Source organism: Paroedura picta, chromosome 4, assembly GCF_049243985.1.
Source record: "Paroedura picta isolate Pp20150507F chromosome 4, Ppicta_v3.0, whole genome shotgun sequence".
Classification (NCBI taxonomy): Eukaryota; Metazoa; Chordata; class Lepidosauria; order Squamata; family Gekkonidae; genus Paroedura; species Paroedura picta.
Genome location: NC_135372.1, coordinates 40,134,698 through 40,152,016, shown reverse-complemented (window position 1 = coordinate 40,152,016; position 17,319 = coordinate 40,134,698). Strand labels below are relative to the sequence as shown.

Genomic DNA, 17,319 nt, shown 5'->3' with positions numbered 1-17,319 from the left:
GAGAAACATAACGGCATTCTTTTAATGGTGTGGAGCAGCTGTTCTCAAGAAATTGGATTGACTTCCACTTATTATTGCACTGGACTAGCATTGAATGGCTGTTTTGTCGTGGCCTCAGTTAGCAGTATTTATTTTCTATGGTTTACACCAGAACAGTCCAAGGGAAATAAAATACAGTATATGCCTGCAACAGCATATATTGATAAAAGTTTAGTAGTAAAAATTTATGACAAAAATTAGAACTAAAATCTAAATTGTCGAGAGCCAAGCAGGAATGGCTCTTGGGCCATTAAACCTTAAAAACAGCAATGGCAGATTAATAAAGTTTTAACAATCTCATTTCTCAAAGTAAACCCTTCCACTTCCATGAACTCTATATACTATTAAGTAAAATTTAGCAACAGATTTAGTAATTTCTGGAGATTCTTCAGATAGAAGTTTATTGACTATAACTGAAGTCACGGCTTGTGTTGTTTAAAATGAGTAGCCATGTTGGTCTGAAGTAGCACAATAAAATCAGAATCCAGTAGCAACTTTAAGACCAACAAAGATTTGGACTGAGGAAGAGTGCCTGCACTTGAAAGCTCACACTTTGAATAAGTCGTTGGTCTTAAAGGTGCTACTGGACTCTGATTTTATTGTGTTGTTTAAGATAGTTTGACTTGACCTTTGCTACACCAAAGGATGGATGAACTTAGCTCGGGCCTCAACACAGAAAAGGCAGTTCTGAAAAACATACCCTACGTCTCCTACTTGGCCAGATTTATTTATTTAGATTTTTATACCGCCCTTCCATACGGCTCTGGGCGATTTACATAGAACACCATAGTGTAATTACATAGAAAATTATAACAGTATAACAATTATAATATGTCAACCAGAACAACATTTTAACAGGAACAATAACATAGGTCAGATTATTCAGTCATGAGAGGGGGGGTGTCTGAGGTGGGACCAGCAGATGTTTTGGGGGTCAGTTGGCCTGAAGCAAATGCCTGGTGGAGGAGCTCCATTATGCAGGCCCTGCAGAACTGTGGAAGTTCGGGCAGGACTCTGATCTGCTCTGGGAGCTCGTTCCACCAGGTGGGGGCCAGGACCAAGAAGGCTCTGGCCCTTGTTGAGGTCCGGCAATTCTTTCCGGGAAGGGGGTGTTTTTATACCTTTCTTCCATTCCCGCAGAGAGCAGTGCTATGCATCTCGCCATATATATATATATACATCATATATATATGATGTAGGAGAAAGAATATATCTTTTACAGAGTGGTGTCCTAAAGATGGGAGAGCTGGCGAGGTCTGCTTGCAAGTCAGTATCTTGAACTGTATTTGGCCTACGTTAACAATTGCAGGGTTGAACTGTAGTTATGCAACGGCATCCAAGGGATTTGCCAACTGCAGTCATCTTGGCTCTTTACAGACAGGACAGGGTCTCAGCCACCTTTTTGCCTCCATTCCCGTTTTTGACGTATTGGGAAAACTGAGCTTGTCTGCCAAACAGTCAATTGCCCACTTGATTCTGGTGGGTTTAGGCGGGATCCAGCCCTGCATAACTTGTGACCCGCTAAGTCAATCCGAGGTCACATTCTAGCTCCCCACCTGGCAGCCTGCTTGTTCGTGCAATCCCAGGCAACATGGCGAGGGGGGATGAGTGGCTGATCAAGCTGTGGGTCACACGGTGCCTAGGCCTTGTTGCGATCTGCCCCTTAGCCTTCCAGGAAACAGCAGGCAACTCGCAAGACCTCCTGCAGTGGGGGAAGGAGGCAGTGTCTGTTCCTCTGTTCAAAGTGCAAGGAAGAGCTTTTCTAGGTCGTCTTATAACGCTCCAAGAAACGGGCTTTCTATCCTGGGCCTTGGAATTATTAACATGTTTGCAAATTGTCAAGGGCTTGTATTTCACAGCCCTTCGGTCCCTGGCGGGTTTTTTTAGGAGTCTCTTGTTTCCTCTGAAGTGAGTTTGCACTCATGCCCCGCATGTGTATATATTTAGAGAGAGCTCCGAAGAGATGGGAAGGGAGGGGTGAGAAATCAGAGGAGTCCAGATGCTTGCCCTGAGACACTCTGTCTTTTGCTGCAATCCAAGGCCAGGGAAGGCTTTTCAGATTTGTCCACCAGCATTTGGGTAACTTTTGAGGCTCATTATGTTCTGGGTTTTATTTGCATGGTTGGCAATGCTGCCTTATTAGCAGGTGCTGGTCTCTGTTCAGGTGTTCTGTTCTCCCGCCAACCACTCTACCTTTCAGCTTGGAGGAAGGCAAAGGGAAGACTTCCAGTGGTGCCATCCTAAACAGTCACACCCTCCTTAAGTCCATTAAAATCGGCAACCTCAGAAGGGTGCAACTCTGTTTAGGATTGCAGCATCCTTGATACACTGCGAGGCTTCGTTGTCTTTGTTTCTGCAATATAGACTGGGGAAATCGAGGCTGCGGTAGTGACCTTTGTTCTTCCTGCTGGGCCAGCCTAATGGTGCTGGCAAGTTACCCATTGTCCTGAGGCTCGGAGTTCCAACGTGCCACCCGGCTTTTATGGAAGCCTGCAGGGGGGGAGGCACCTGAGGGTCTCCGTGGTGCTGTGCTTCTCTTTCAAACGCTTCTGACGGCTCCTCAGGCATCCCCACCGTCCCGTGTTTCTTGCCTCTGCACAGGTGATGGAGAGTGAGGAGTTCATGCTGCTTCCGGCCAACCAGCTCATCGACATCATCTCCAGCGACGAACTGAACGTCCGCAGCGAAGAGCAGGTCTTCAATGCCGTGATGGCTTGGGTGAAATACAGCATCCAGGAGAGGCGGCCTCAGCTCCCCCAGGTAGCCTTTCTTTGTGGGCGTCCATGCATGGAGCTGGCTCCTCCGTGACATCTGTACTTAGGCTCCTTCAGTCCACATTAACTTAAGCAGTTCCCACTCGAAAAATACCCATGGCCACAGTTCTGCCTTTTTGAAAAGAGAACTTCCCTCATAGAAATCGGATGCCTGTTTTAAGGCGGTTCGGGAAGAACTAGATTTTGGTATGAATTATCTGGATCTGACTGTTCTTTCCCAAATCAGAATCCAAAGCCATAGTCTGAAGCTCTTTTTGCAGCTCTTGCTAACTATCTGTGGCTTGGCGCAGTGTCAGAATGAATGGACTGCAGTTGCAGTCATCGCTCAACCTCCAAAGGCTACAGTGCAACAGGCTTCCTCGGGAGGTGGTGCGTTCTCCATCTTTGGAGATTTTTTAAGAGGCTGGATAGCCATCTGACGGAGAGGCTGATTCTGTGAAGGCTCAAGGGGTGGCAGGTTACAGTGGATGAGCAATAGGGATGTGAGTGTCCTGCATAGTGCAGGGGGTTGGACTAGATGACCCAGGAGGTCCCTTCCAACTCTATGATTCTATGAATGTATGAAGGAGTGCTGAGAGGACAGAGAACTCAGCTGGAAAAGCTGCTTTAAACCATGGGATTCCTCTTGTTCAGATGGGTGTTGACAGTATTGTAATGTAATCAAACCAGGTGCCTTTTGGTACCTGGCGACTAGATCTACAGAGAAGGCCGAGAAACTTGCCATAAAGGGTAGTGCTTACCAGGCCTCTTCTGTGCCCTGGTTGCATCCCCATTTCCTCCTCAACCATTCTCTGCTTGCAGGTGCTGCAACATGTCCGGCTGCCTCTGCTCAGTCCTAAGTTCCTAGTGGGCACGGTTGGCTCAGATCCGCTAATTAAAAGTGATGAAGAATGCAGGTAGGTTGGCCTTGGCAGAGAAGGACCTATTACTTTGTTGGGGTGTGTGTGAAATCTTCTGGAAACCTTCTGTCGGAAGCTGAAATACTGCTGTTTTTTAGATTCTGTATACCCGAACTCAAACAATACCATTGTTGTTGTATTTGGCGCATTCCTACTTAAATCTTGTTGGCCAACAAACCACGAACTGTCTGTGTGAGCAAGTCTGGAGTACTTGTATCTTTCATATTTTCCATTTTGTTGCAGAATCTTCTTTCTAAAGGTAGGCGCCATTACTCCATTTGCACTTAATCCAGACAGATTGACTTTTAACATGTTGTGACTATTTACAGCTGGAGTAATCTTGGCCTATGCCTTTTCCTAAGAAAACTGAGCTACTAGGAGTATGTCAGTTGATGGGTGAAAAACGTGCCAGGATCTTCAAAGTGCTGATTGTGGATTGTCCTCCCCAGAGTACATTGCTTTTGATTTTACAGTGCAATCCTAGACAGTTACTCCTCAGCCCTTAGAAGAAGAGCTGGTTTTTTCATGCCGCTTTTCTCTACTAGGAGTCTCAAAGCGGCTTACATTCACCTCCCCTTTCCTCTCCCCACAACAGACTCCCTGTGAGGTGGGTGAGGCTGAGAGAGCCCTGATATTACTGCTCGGTCAGAACAGCTTTATCAGTGCTGTGATGAGTCCAAGGTCACCCAGGTGGCTGCATGTGGAGGAGGAACAGGGAATCAAACTCAGCTCACCAGATTAGAAGTCCACGCTCCTAACCACTACACCAAGCTGGCTCTTGGTGTAGTGGTTAGGGGACTTAAAAGGCTATAACCGCTTACAATTGCACAGTTAATCTGAGTGTTTGGAATATGTAGGGGAAATACTTTGAGAGGTATATTCCGTGCAGCTATTTCTGGTTGGTTTAAATTTTAAACGGTTGGACGGGGCTATCCACTTTTGGAGCGACAGTGATTTGGTGAGCAGAAACGTGTGACACAGCTGTTCTGTGCAGGGACCTTGTGGATGAAGCCAAGAACTATCTGCTGTTGCCCCAAGAGCGGCCACTGATGCAGGGACCAAGAACTCGCCCACGCAAACCCATCCGCTGTGGAGAAGTGCTCTTTGCAGGTACGTGTGCCCAACCCTAGACTTGGGACGGTGGAGAAGGGTCTTCCGCCCATGGAATCCTGTGTTGACCAAGATTTCCCTTGGCTTAGTTTTAGACCTCAGTTGGTTTCCTTAGTCTAGGGGTGGGGGCGAGGAGGACTTGACCCTCTTGGCAAAGTGACATTTGAAGTGGACTACTCTTGCATAGACACGTCAAATAGAAAGAGGGAGGAAGTGCAGTTACACATAGAATCATAGGATCATAGAGTTGGAAGGGACCTCATGGGTCATCTAGGCCAACCCCCTGCACTATATGCAGGACACTCAGAATCCTATCGCTCATCCACTGTAACCTGCCACCCCCTTGAGCCTTCACAGAATCAGCCTCTCCAACAAATGGCTATCCAGCGCCTGTTTAAAAATTTCCAAAGATGGAGAACCCACCACCTCCCGAGGAAGCCTGTTCCACTGAGAAACCGCTCCAACTGTCAGGAACTTCTTCCAGATGTTTAGACGGAATTTCTTTTGAATTAATTTCATCCCATTGGTTCTGGTCCATCTCTGGGGCAAGAGAGAGCAATTTTGCTCCATCCTTGATATGGCAGCCTTTTAAATACTGGAGAGTCATCTCCTCTCCAACCTAAATGTCGAAATCCCAGCAACAACAGAAACAGCCTTTTAAAATGTTCTCCAGGGTTCAATCCATGAAACCAGAGGTTATTCTTGTATGCTGGTCTACGACGGGGTGCATAAATATTGTATTGTTGTGAAACAAGAGGGCATGTTGTTTCAACCGCATGCATGCTGTTCTAGCTGATGTCAATGGAAACTAAACAGGATGACTGCCTTGGTGGACCAGGTCAAGATGAATTTCATCCAGCGTTCTGTCTGTTAACAGGCAGCTGCCTGTGGGAGGCCCCCCAAAAGAGCAGGATGTGCTTGCCCGCGTACCCTGTTTGCTCCCTGCATTCAGCAACCTGAGACCACAGTTGAAAGAGGAAGATCAGCATAGCTGACAAGTGCTAAACACCCGTGCAGTGTGGTGCCTCTTGGGATTGACAGCTGCTCTTGAAGCAGGTCTTTCCCTGCTCTGTTACTTCAGCCCCTTTTAGGTTGGATGTGCCAGAGCCCTGAAACCTGTGACTTTCAGCCTGTAAAGTATACAGTATCACAGGGATTTGGTCCCTAGTTATGCTGTATCTACCCCTGCCATTTAAAAGCATTGCATGTATTAATAAGTACCTGAGTAAGGTACAGCAGTGGTCCCCAACCTTTCTGAGGTTGGGGACCGGCAGGGCATTGGAGCGCGGCCCGCGGCCCGCACAGGCCACGCCCACGCATCGCCCGCGCCCGCGGGCCGTGCCCCTGCATCGGGCCGCACCCGCGGGCCGCGCCCCCGCATCGGGCCGCGCCCGCAAGCCGCGCCCGCACAACGGGCCGCGCCCCTACATCGGGCCGCGTCCGCGAGCCGCGCCCGCACATCGGGCCGCGCCCGCACATCGGGCCGCGCCCGCAAGCCGCGCCCACACAACGGGCCACGCCCGCAAGCCGCGCCCGCGTGCCGCGCCCGCACATCGGGCCGCGCCTGCGAGCCGCGCCCGCACATCGGGCCGTGCCCGCGAGCCGCGCCCGCACATCGGGCCGTGCCCGCGAGCCGCGCCCGCACATCGGGCCGCACCCGCGAGCCGCGCCCGCATGGGCGCGGCCCGGCCCCGATTCCCTCTCCCCGCCCTCCCGCAGTAAGAAGCTTCCCGGGCCGCAAGCTTGCGGCCTGGGAAGTTTTTTACTGCGGGGGGGAGGGGCGGGGAGAGGGAGCCGCGGCCCGGCGCCATGGCCTTCACGGCCCGGCACCGGGCCGCGGCCCGCAGGTTTGGGATCACTGAGGTACAGGGAACGCAACCCTCATTAGCTGTGTAGCTGTTGCCGTAGTTTCCATTAATGTCTTGCACAGTTTTTTTAACCTCAAAACAAAATGCTTATACTCCATAGAAATGTCTTCCTCAGGTTTTGCGTTGGAGCCCCTCCCCTTCTCAGTTTACTCGGCCACTTTCTACCTTCTCCCCCAAATTTATCACCAACCATCAGTCAACATGCATAGATCTGTGAGGTTACAGGTATTGGCAGAGTTTAAATAGATAAAGGAAGAGCAGAGCACTGGCTGTTTAAAGAATAGATAGCTTTATTGAGAAAAGAAACCACTATTTAAAGAGAGGGGAGAGAGATAGTCCTAACAGTCTAACTGATGAACTGTTCTTCTGGAGCGTATGAGGAGGAAGTGTGTTCAAGGGAGCCAGAAGTTTCCATCTGAGCCAGGACACAGGAGGAGATTATTTGAAAAATGCCAGGAAGTTCCTATCTACATATGCTACCTACACATCTCCAATGGCCCCTGCAGGATATTCTTCACGTGCTGTTAGTTTATGCACACTTGCATGTTCCAACAATGTATTGTGGCACTAATTCAATGTTGGTATTTAGAAGAGGAGGGAAAGAGAACGTACGTGTCCTCTTTCTAAAGCTCCACAGAAACATCCTCAGGACAGCACAGAAGCTCTTTTTGACTCCAGCTGGAATCTGGGACAATGGCTAAGAACCAGTTCCATGGAGCCAATATGTATTTATTCGATTCAATCTCATCCCACTAGCAATTGCTCCTTCCTCTGGCGTAAGCACCCTCTCCCGAAAACCCAAAACAGTGCATTGGCCTGGGATCAGGCCAGGTTCAGATCTCTACTCTGCCACACAAGCTCGCTGGGTGATGTCAGCCCAGGCACCCTCCCTCAGTTTCACTTGCCTCACGGGGTTGTTGTGAGGATGGGAGGAGGAGGAAGGCTAGGCATCAGTAGCTGAATAAAGAAAAGCCCTGGGGCCCAACCCATTCTTTAGTTCTTCATATGAATAAATGTGGGTCCCCCTCCGGGACGCATTCAGCTTGCCCACACTTGGGCTGGCAAACAGAAAGTCGCACTGCCAGGTTTCGTGCCCGTCCCATCCTTGCATCTCTTTCGCCCTCCCTCAGCTGGAGAGAAGAAGCTTTCCGGAGTGATGAGAAAGCAATGCTTCTAGGGTTGAAGGTAGACTGGAAGAAAGGTGCTGGGCACATGTGTGGACCCTGGCCTTTTTTCTCTTACCTGATGTATTTTAATACGCTGTTGCTCCCGGTTGACCTCCACAGTGGGCGGCTGGTGCAGCGGGGATGCGATTTCCAGCGTCGAGCGTTACGACCCTCAGACCAACGAGTGGCGGATGGTGGCCTCCATGAGCAAAAGGCGGTGCGGCGTTGGCGTCAGCGTCTTGGACGACCTTCTGTATGCAGTGGGGGGCCACGACGGCTCCTCCTATCTCAACAGCGTAGAACGGTGAGCCGTGGCAGGAGAAAATTGCAGGCCCCCTGATGCTTGCCTGCTCGGTGGAATGATAGACCCTGATATATGTTCTGCATCCAGCTGTGCATTTGGGTGCACAAGAGGTGCCTGTTGTATGTAGTTATGGTTAGAAAGAAAGCACCCTGCTGCAATTATCTGTCCTCTGGGATACAAAAAATGCCTAGAAATTTTCACGTGTGTCGCCGTGTTGGTCTGAAGTAGCACAACAAAATCAGAGTCCAGTAGCACCTTCAAGATCAACAAAGATTTATTCAAGGCATGAGCTTTCGAGTGCAAGCACTCTTCCTCGGACTAAATGGAACAAGGATGATAAGCGTACAGATACAAGGCAAAAGTGAATTGTGGCAAATTAGTAAACTGTGTCATAATATCCAAATTAAGCCATATTATTGCTAAAACAGCTAATCAGTCCTTTTGAGTTCAGTTGTAGTTCACAAAAACATTTTGGAGAAATAACACTGTCCATGTTAGTCATTAATGGCAGACACTTTCCCAGTTGTGAAAAGAAATAAGAGACTAGTTGTTTGTGCCAGCTGAGATAACAAGGATCTTTCTAAAATACACATTTCCTCTATTACAGAAACCACGTCAGTCCTTTCTGTAAAAATAGGTTCCTCTTCATACAGTCTTCATTAGTCAGAAAGAGAGCAAAGATCTGTAACAATTTTCTCTCATGAGATTGTCTGCTGTTCTCAAGCACTGGGATCCATTACTAAACTTGTACTACCAATCTGGCAATTACTGCCGACGAGAGAATAGCCCATATATTCTGATTCAGCTACGTGGGGAGTTAAGGGGAAAAGGAATAAAGGGTTACATGGGCCCTGAAGCCTCAAGGGGGACAGCCTTGTTGCTGTATTCCCCACCAGCAGAGCTTGGTCTTTTACCCAGCTTCCAGGTCTTGACCAAACAAATTGCATCTGCTTAACAGATCTCAGTATTGGGGGCTCTCAGTAACCCTGGTTACAGAATTGATCTGTTTGGAGCCATATCCTTGCCACACATCATGGTTGCATCCAGATGCCACAAAACAGAATCAAAAAAGCTTTGTAAGCCTGTAAGCAAAGCTTGAGAGCTATAGGAGGTGCCAGAACAAAGATTTGACCTATTTGTCGCCCATTGTAGCTACGACCCAAAGACGAATCAGTGGAGCAGTGACGTGGCACCCACTAGCACCTGCAGGACCAGTGTCGGGGTGGCAGTTCTCGGGGGCTACCTGTATGCCGTGGGTGGCCAGGATGGTGTCTCTTGCCTCAATATTGTTGAAAGGTATTGTACATTTTTTTAAAAAAGGAGGGAAGGAAGGGTAAGATGTGATTTCATCCGGTGTTTTCAGAAGGAGCAGTAGTAGTTGCTGAATGAACTTTGCATTGAGATAGTTTTTGTGTCTTGCTTCAGGTATGACCCCAAAGAGAACAAATGGACTCGAGTCGCTTCCATGAGCACCAGGCGCCTTGGGGTGGCTGTGGCTGTCCTAGGGGGCTTCCTTTATGCTGTCGGGGGCTCTGATGGGACATCTCCTCTGAACACAGGTATCTCCTGTATAGGAGCTGTCTCTTTCTGTGAGTCTGCTGTCACCTGGTAGTCCATCAGAATACACGGATGATCTTTGACGTGACTTATTTGGGGAAGAAGTCGCTTAGACAACAATAGCAAAACAGCTCTATTTGTCCCCTAAAGTGCATGAGAATATATCCTTATCATGCACCAAGCGCCTCGTAATTTTCATACATGGGCTCTCTAATTACATCCTTGAGGCCCAAAGGATTATTAAAGTGCACCCCGCATCGAACCAACTGGAAAGTTCTCAGACAGAGCCATTTCGGTATAAGCCGAATGGCACGGTCCTCTTGTTAAATCAATTCCTATTAATATTTTCAAAACAGTTTTGAAATTATTGATAGGCGTTGACTTAACAAGAGGACAGTGCCGTTTGGCTTTTACTGAAATGGCTCTGTCTGTGAACTGTCCAATTTGTTCAATACAGTGTATACTTTAATAATCCTTTGTGACTTGGGGATGTAGTTAGAGAGGCGATGTATGAAAATTATGAGGCACTTAGTGTATGCGATAAGGATATATAATTATTTTTGTGCCCAATAGAGCTGTTTTGACGTTTGACGGTGCTTCTTTGTTTCATGTGTATAGCACTGCCCGACATCGTTCCCGTGTGTTTTGATTTAGAAAACAACAATGCCTGATAGACATCAGGACAGTCCAGTGCTAGGTTTTGTTTCTTCCAAAATTGTCTGCATAAATTGTATATTAAATAGTTGCTTGGACTCTCATCTCCTGGGTAAGCTGAATCAGTTGGAGAAATTGCTTGTGCAGCTAGGGCCAAGCATTGGTGTATGACTGTGTGAAGGGGGAGAACATGTATAATTTGATGTTCTTGTATTCATGAAGAGAAAGGTCTGTCAACTGCTATTTTCAGTGAAGTCAAATTGAACATCCAGGTTGAAAGGCATTGTATCTTGAGTGCCATTTGCTGGAGAACATAGGTTGGAACAGGGACTGTAAAACCCTTCCCTGCACTGCAGGAAACCACTACAGGAAATCCTCATTAACTACTCCCTGCAGTGTAGGGAAAGCAATGTGAGTGGGAGGGGGGAAATCCGTGGTATCTAATCAAACAGGGAAAGGGCCATTGCCTTCATAACTTGGTAATGTGGTGTCTGGAAGCATCTTGGCTGATCACTGTTAGAAAGCAAATTTTGGATACAGACAGGTTAACTGTATGATTACAATTCTAATGGCAGAGAACAGGAACTGATCCTGACAGGGGTAGCCAAATTGGGGCTCTCTTAGATGTCCATGGATTACAATTACCATGAGTCCCTGCTGTCAAAGGCTCATGGTAATTGTAGTCCATGGACATCTGTTGGCAAGGGTTCATGGTGATTGTAGTCCATGGACATCTGGAGAGTCCATGATAATTGTAGTCCATGGACATCTGCTGGCAAGGACTCATGGTAATTGTAGTCCATGGACATCTGGAGAGTCCATGATAATTGTAGTCCATGGACATCTGCTGGCAAGGGCTCATGGTAATTGTAGTCCATGGACATCTGGAGAGTCCATAATAATTGTAGTCCATGGACGTCTGTTGGCAAGGGTTCATGGTGATTGTAGTCAATGGACATCTGGAGAGTCCATGATAATTGTAGTCCATGGACATCTGCTGGCAAGGGCTCATGGTAATTGTAGTCCATGGACATCTGCTGGTGAGGGCTCATTGTGATTGTAGTCCATGGACATCTGGAGAGTCCGTGATAATTGTAGTCCATGGACATCTGCTGGCAAGGACTCATGGTAATTGTAGTCCATGGACTTCTGCTGGCGAGGGCTCATGGTGATTGTAGTCCATGGACATCTGGAGAGTCCGTGATAATTGTAGTCCATGGACATCTGCTGGCAAGGACTCATGGTAATTGTAGTCCATGGACATCTGCTGGCGAGGGCTCATGGTGATTGTAGTCCACGGACATCTGGAGAGTCCGTGATAATTGTAGTCCATGGACATCTGTTGGCAAGGGTTCATGGTAATTGTAGTCCATGGACATCTGGAGAGCCACAGTTTGGCCACCCCTGATGTCGCAGTCTTATGGAAGGAAGTAAATGGATGAATGTTTGCTTCAGTCATTGACAGTTGGTTTGGGTTTCATTGGGCTTCACTTGAAAAAAAAAATCCCCCAAACCTATTTAATCGATGCGGTATGGTTCTTCCACAGTGGAACGCTACAACCCCCAGGAGAACCGTTGGCACACAATAGCCCCCATGGGTACTCGGCGGAAGCATCTAGGCTGTGCAGTATACCAAGACATGATCTATGCAGTTGGAGGCAGAGACGATACAACAGAACTCAGCAGCGCTGAGCGATACAACCCCAGGACCAACCAGTGGTCTCCCGTGGTGGCCATGACATCACGCCGCAGTGGGGTAAGCTTTGTTTGGTTTGGCTGCTCTTGCCACTGGATGATCGTCATTTAGACTGCAATGCATGTGAGGAAGGCCAGCGTGATTCTGAACTGCAGCTGAGGAGACCGCTATGGCAGCAGAGGGTACCTAAGGGCTGAGCATTTGGGAAGGGGGAAATGTAGCTAGCAGAGTGATGATTTTTTGATATTCCCAAATTGGTGTCCTTTCCAACCCTTTGAAACTATGAGGCTGGATATCAGTTCTTGTTAGGCCTCAACTGTTGGCCTGGAGGAACAGCTGTGCCTCACAAGCCCTGCAGTACTCTCTTAGGCCCTGCAGGGCTCTCATTTCATTTGGCAGAGCGTTCCACCAGCCCTGTCTCTGCTTGAGGCCAGTTTGATCTCTTTAGGGCTGGGGATCCTAAGCAGATGCTGGTCATCTACTTCAGGGGTAGTCAACCTGTGGTCCTCCTGATCTCCATGGACTACAATTCCCATGAGCCCCTGCCAGCAAATGCTGGCAGGGGCTCATGGGAATTGTAGGCCATGGACATCTGGAGGACCACGGGTTGACTACCCCTGATCTACTTGGTCTTTGGACCAATGCCTTCAGAAAAAAAAAACTATTGTTTTAAAAACCCTCCTGTTATCACCTAGGTTGGTCTGGCCGTGGTGAATGGGCAGCTCATGGCTGTGGGAGGCTTTGATGGAACAACGTACTTGAAGACCATTGAAGTGTTTGATCCAGATGCCAACACGTGGAGGTAAGCTTTAAAAAAAAAGCGGCCAGATTCTTCGGGAATTGGAAAGATCTTTTCCATGCAAGGAAAGAGAGGGAGGTCAAGTGGGACACTTCCATGGTAGTCCTGCTTCCATGTTAGTCCCGAAAGAGAGAACATTCTCATTGTGGCCTGAGGATCCTTCCTTTTAAGGAGTTTCACAACCCAGCGTGTTCTTGTGACTGCCTATTTCAAGGGAAGATTAGTAGTCGTGGGCATAATGTCTTTTAGGGAGGCATCATGGACCTTACTGAGGAGCTCCCATGTGCTCTAGAACCAGGGTAATCAACCTGTGGTCATCCAGGTGTTCATGGACTACAATTCCCATAAGCCCATGCCAGCGTTTGCTGGCAGGAGCTCATAGGAATTGTAGTCCATGAACATCTGGAGGACCACAGGTTGACTACCCCTGCTCTAGAACACAGATTGAAAGCCACCGTTCTATTTCTTTAAATATGCAAAACTAACAAAAATCAACAGGAATTGGATTTAGACCAACCTTTCTGCCAGCAGAAAAGATTCCCATCCGTGGAGCATGATTTTCCTGCCTTCCCTCACTCGCAGCAACTGAAATTCTATTTGTGGGTAGAGGCAATCCCTAGGGACACAATCACCAGGGGCCTTTGGGGCTCCTGTGTGAGGGAAGAAGGGAAGAATTGGGCACTGTGCGAGCAAGTCCCTGTGCCCGCATGAACTTCTGGTCTCTGCCTAAGTCCAGGACACAGGAACAAGCAGAGCAATGTCAAGGAAAGTTTCATTGTGGCTCCAAATCCCAGCCGTCTATGCAAAGGGGTGCTGGGATCAGAACTCGTACAGAAAAGCTGCCGCTTCCGTAAGTCGAAGCTGAATAGGGTTTCCTGCTATTTATATCCTCGAGGGGCATTTGCTACTTGAAGCATCTGTCAGGTGCAAAAGGACAGAAAGAAATGAAAACTCTTTGTGATACCAAGGTCATGAACTAACATAACTCATTGGGGCTTTCTTATTCCCCCCCCAATAACACAGACTAATTTGAATGAGTCTTAAAAGTACTAGAAAAAGGAGTTAAGTTTCCACTGAGCAAGCCGCAGCTTATTTCATATTAAAAGGTTGTCTTCCTAATCATCCCCTGATTTTATCATAATACTAAAGGGCAAGCCCGTTGCATTCAGGAATACAAGGGGCGCCAAATTAAGGGGGTGGAGTGGAAGAACTCTGCGGACAGTTTCCCCCTCTCCCAAATACCTGGAAAGGCTGCAGGCAGCTGTTATGGAACTCACCGGCATGGGCAGCTTTCACACAGCAGGGATCTGCAGCCTCCAAGCCTCAGAGGGAAGTGCAAGGAGGAGGGGGTGGTCAGGGGTGGGGGACAGAAGGCGATTGGCTGGCTGCTGGACAGAGAGGCAAGCTGGTTGGAGGAGGAGGCATTCAGGGGTGGGACAGCTGCCCTGAGTAGGTGTTAAGCGCTGAGTGGCACTTAAGTCATGAGACACGCTCCTCCTCCAAGGCCTTACCAGAAATATATAGTGGAACAGATATCTCTTTGAATATTCTTTTATTCCTGCATTTGCTGCTGGGTAAGAATAATGCTCATAATGTTTTTTTTATCCTTGCAGACTCTACGGAGGAATGAACTACCGTCGGCTTGGCGGCGGCGTAGGAGTTATCAAAATGACACACTGCGAATCCCATATATGGTAAAACAGCCAGTGTGCGGAATCCCTGTCGGTGTTCATTCCTGTTGAAACTGGTCAACCTGGTGACTTCTGAGCTCTCCGAGGCTCTAGCGAAAGCAAGATCACACTTATATTCTTCGTTGGTGCCTCTTCCTGTGGGACTGTCATGGATGTTGAACACATTTCCCCCTTCCTCTGCTATAGTTACAGACAACCATGCTAACGTCTCCAGCGAGCAGTCTGGGGCACGCCGTTTTCCTTGTCTGTCTCTTCTCCCTCCTCCCTCCTGGTTGACTGAAGAAACTGGAATTTGACGTCACTCTAGTAACTTTGGTAACAACCTAAGCAACTCAAAGCGTACTTGGGGTTTGTCAAACAAGGGCCCATTCAGAGGTGGGCAAGGCCATCTGTCCTAAAGGTGAATGTTTGTCAGCCACATTCTTGTCATTTAACTCTCTTGCCAGGGGGTTTAGTCAACTCTGTTCACATCCCTTCCCATCTCATTGAAATAAAAGGTAGTTGCATCAGACCTCATTCATCTCAGCAAGAGCAAGGTAAGAGGATGCTGCAGGTAGGTTTTGCGTAAATTAAATGATCTACCGTGCTAACCGATGTATTGGGGATTTTTTTTTTAGCCTTTTCCCATTAACTTTTACCGTATGTTTTTGGGATGCTATGAAAATGCCATCTTATGTTTTTAGGTTAAATTCAAACGGGTGGATTCTGGCTGTATTACATGCAGCTCTCCAGCTGAAGCCATTTATAAATTCTGATAATTACCTGGATTTTTGAAAGCAGAACACTACAGCTATCAGCCTCACTGGGGAACTGACCACTAGCAAAAGATTAAAATACCCATGAAGAACTGAAATGTAACAGACTCAGCATTTTGCTGTGGGGAAGTTCAGCTGCCCCAAACATTTCAGATGAACAAGACCACGCCAATTGTGTTCTTCCTTTCAGGGAAGAATTTTCTGAGATTTGTCCCTTTGCAACAATAATGAGGCTCATGTTCTGCAGATGTTGGATCTCCTCAACTTGTGGGGGGATACTGCCGTATCATACCCCCATGAAAGGTGCTACTGTTAAGCATTGAGACAGAGACGCAAGAAGGTACACTTAAAAGCAGCTGGCCTCCTTTCTCTTCTGTTCATTTTAGTTCCTAGTTCAGAGCACTTTCTTACCCATCAAGTGGCATGTAATTTTGGGGCTCCGAGGCATAAAGATAACCTGCCTTATTACACTTCGGAAAGAAGTGTTTAGAATTACAGTAGAAGTACTGTGGTCTGCCACCTTATTTCCTGCAGCAAAGCTGTTGTTCCCTCAATCTGTTCAAAGAATTGCAGCCTTAAAACATCTCAGATGGGTTAACTGCTGTAAAGATTCTCCCACTCCCCTCAATTTAACTGTATCAGTGTCGTAGCTTGCTTGGAGAGCGTAGGAGCAAAGGTTCAATGCAAATGTATGTTATTTACGGTGGCCTGCCTGGGCCTTAACAGGCCATGAGTTTTGCAAACGAAAGCAATACCAGTTGTTAAGACCTCTCTTATATAGCTTTAAAGCCTCCACCGCTTCAGCGTATTTGGGGGAGACGGAGAAAAAAAAAAACCCAGTTAAGTGGCTGCTTGAGGGGAAAACCCTTTCTTTTGCCCAAAAGGTTGGCATTCTTGCGTTTACATTTTGAACATTTGCACCTTTACAAAGAAAAAGTATTCTGTAAACAGTTGTTTACATGTATCATTTATGCTTTTTCTAGCATGAGTTAACTTGTATAAATAGCATTACCTTAATAAAATCTCATCTGGGGTGTTTTGTTTTGTTCTCAAAGGGTCAACCGAAAGAACACTTGGGAGCAATTTATCAGTTGTGGTTATCTAATACTCCTGGTTGAATGAAGGTGTCCAAAGGGAGGCAGGAGCTCTCTTGCCCAGGGGTAGTCAACCTGTGATCCTCCAGATGTTCATGGACTACAATTCCCATGAGCGCATGCCAGCAAACACTGGCAGGGGTTCATGGGAATTGTAGTCCATGAACATCTGGAGGATCACAGGTTGACTACCCCTGCTCTAGGCTTTTCTCAATTACTGGGGTCCTCGAGGTACCCCAAGACCAGCTGGAGTTTGGCAACTGAATTTGTTCAGCTCTTGGACCTACGGGCAGTCTGACCAGTCCCTGTTTCCTCTGTTCAGCACTCTCTTCACTTTTCCCGCTCCTTTCCTAAAGCCTTCTGTCTATATCACAATTCAATCAAAGGTCCTGTTGTGATAGTCACAATCCTCTAATACGGTATAACCAACCATGCTGGTTTTCCGGGTTGGAAGAAAGGGGTGGTTGCTCAGGTCCGATGGGTGGCAAGTTACTCCCTGCCGTGACAGGCTGCCTGACAAGCTTAATATATATATTTAATATAAGAGGATTAAAACCCACTTCACCCACAGGAAATAGTGCTCAGAAGCAATTTTGCCTGCCTTCCCCCTCTAGCCTGTCGTGCCCTCATCCCAGGATACCAGACAACTAGGATAACAATGTGGATAGTGAAGTGAAAGAGGAATCGGTAAAAGACACACACACCCCTATCCTAATACTGGCAAGAGAATCTTCCACTATCAGGGATCATGAGAAACAACTCTGTAATACATATAATTGCAATGGTTATTTATTTATTGGTTTATTTATTTATTAGTTTATATACCGCCATTCCATTTAGGCTCACGTGGTTTACAGACAGTAAAAGAATTTGTTGCTGTTAGGTGCGAAGTCGTGTCAGACCCATCATGGAC

The 17,319-nt window shown here is 47.5% G+C and overlaps 1 protein-coding gene across 7 annotated transcripts in view; it reads left to right on the top strand.

Moving 5' to 3' along the window:
- Positions 1 to 16,345, top strand: part of KLHL20 (kelch like family member 20) — a 30,718-nt gene extending 14,373 nt beyond the window's left edge. For all 7 annotated transcript variants that reach the window (XM_077332544.1, XM_077332548.1, XM_077332545.1 and 4 more), the window contains 9 exons: positions 2,641 to 2,799; positions 3,615 to 3,709; positions 4,707 to 4,822; positions 7,977 to 8,160; positions 9,313 to 9,456; positions 9,586 to 9,719; positions 11,919 to 12,127; positions 12,763 to 12,869; positions 14,480 to 16,345. In XM_077332544.1, coding sequence (XP_077188659.1) covers positions 2,641 to 2,799; positions 3,615 to 3,709; positions 4,707 to 4,822; positions 7,977 to 8,160; positions 9,313 to 9,456; positions 9,586 to 9,719; positions 11,919 to 12,127; positions 12,763 to 12,869; positions 14,480 to 14,564 — 1,233 coding nt within the window. In that variant the 3' untranslated portion in view covers positions 14,565 to 16,345. The remainder of the gene's footprint in view (positions 1 to 2,640; positions 2,800 to 3,614; positions 3,710 to 4,706; positions 4,823 to 7,976; positions 8,161 to 9,312; positions 9,457 to 9,585; positions 9,720 to 11,918; positions 12,128 to 12,762; positions 12,870 to 14,479) is intronic.
- The last annotated feature ends 974 nt before the right edge of the window (positions 16,346 to 17,319 follow it).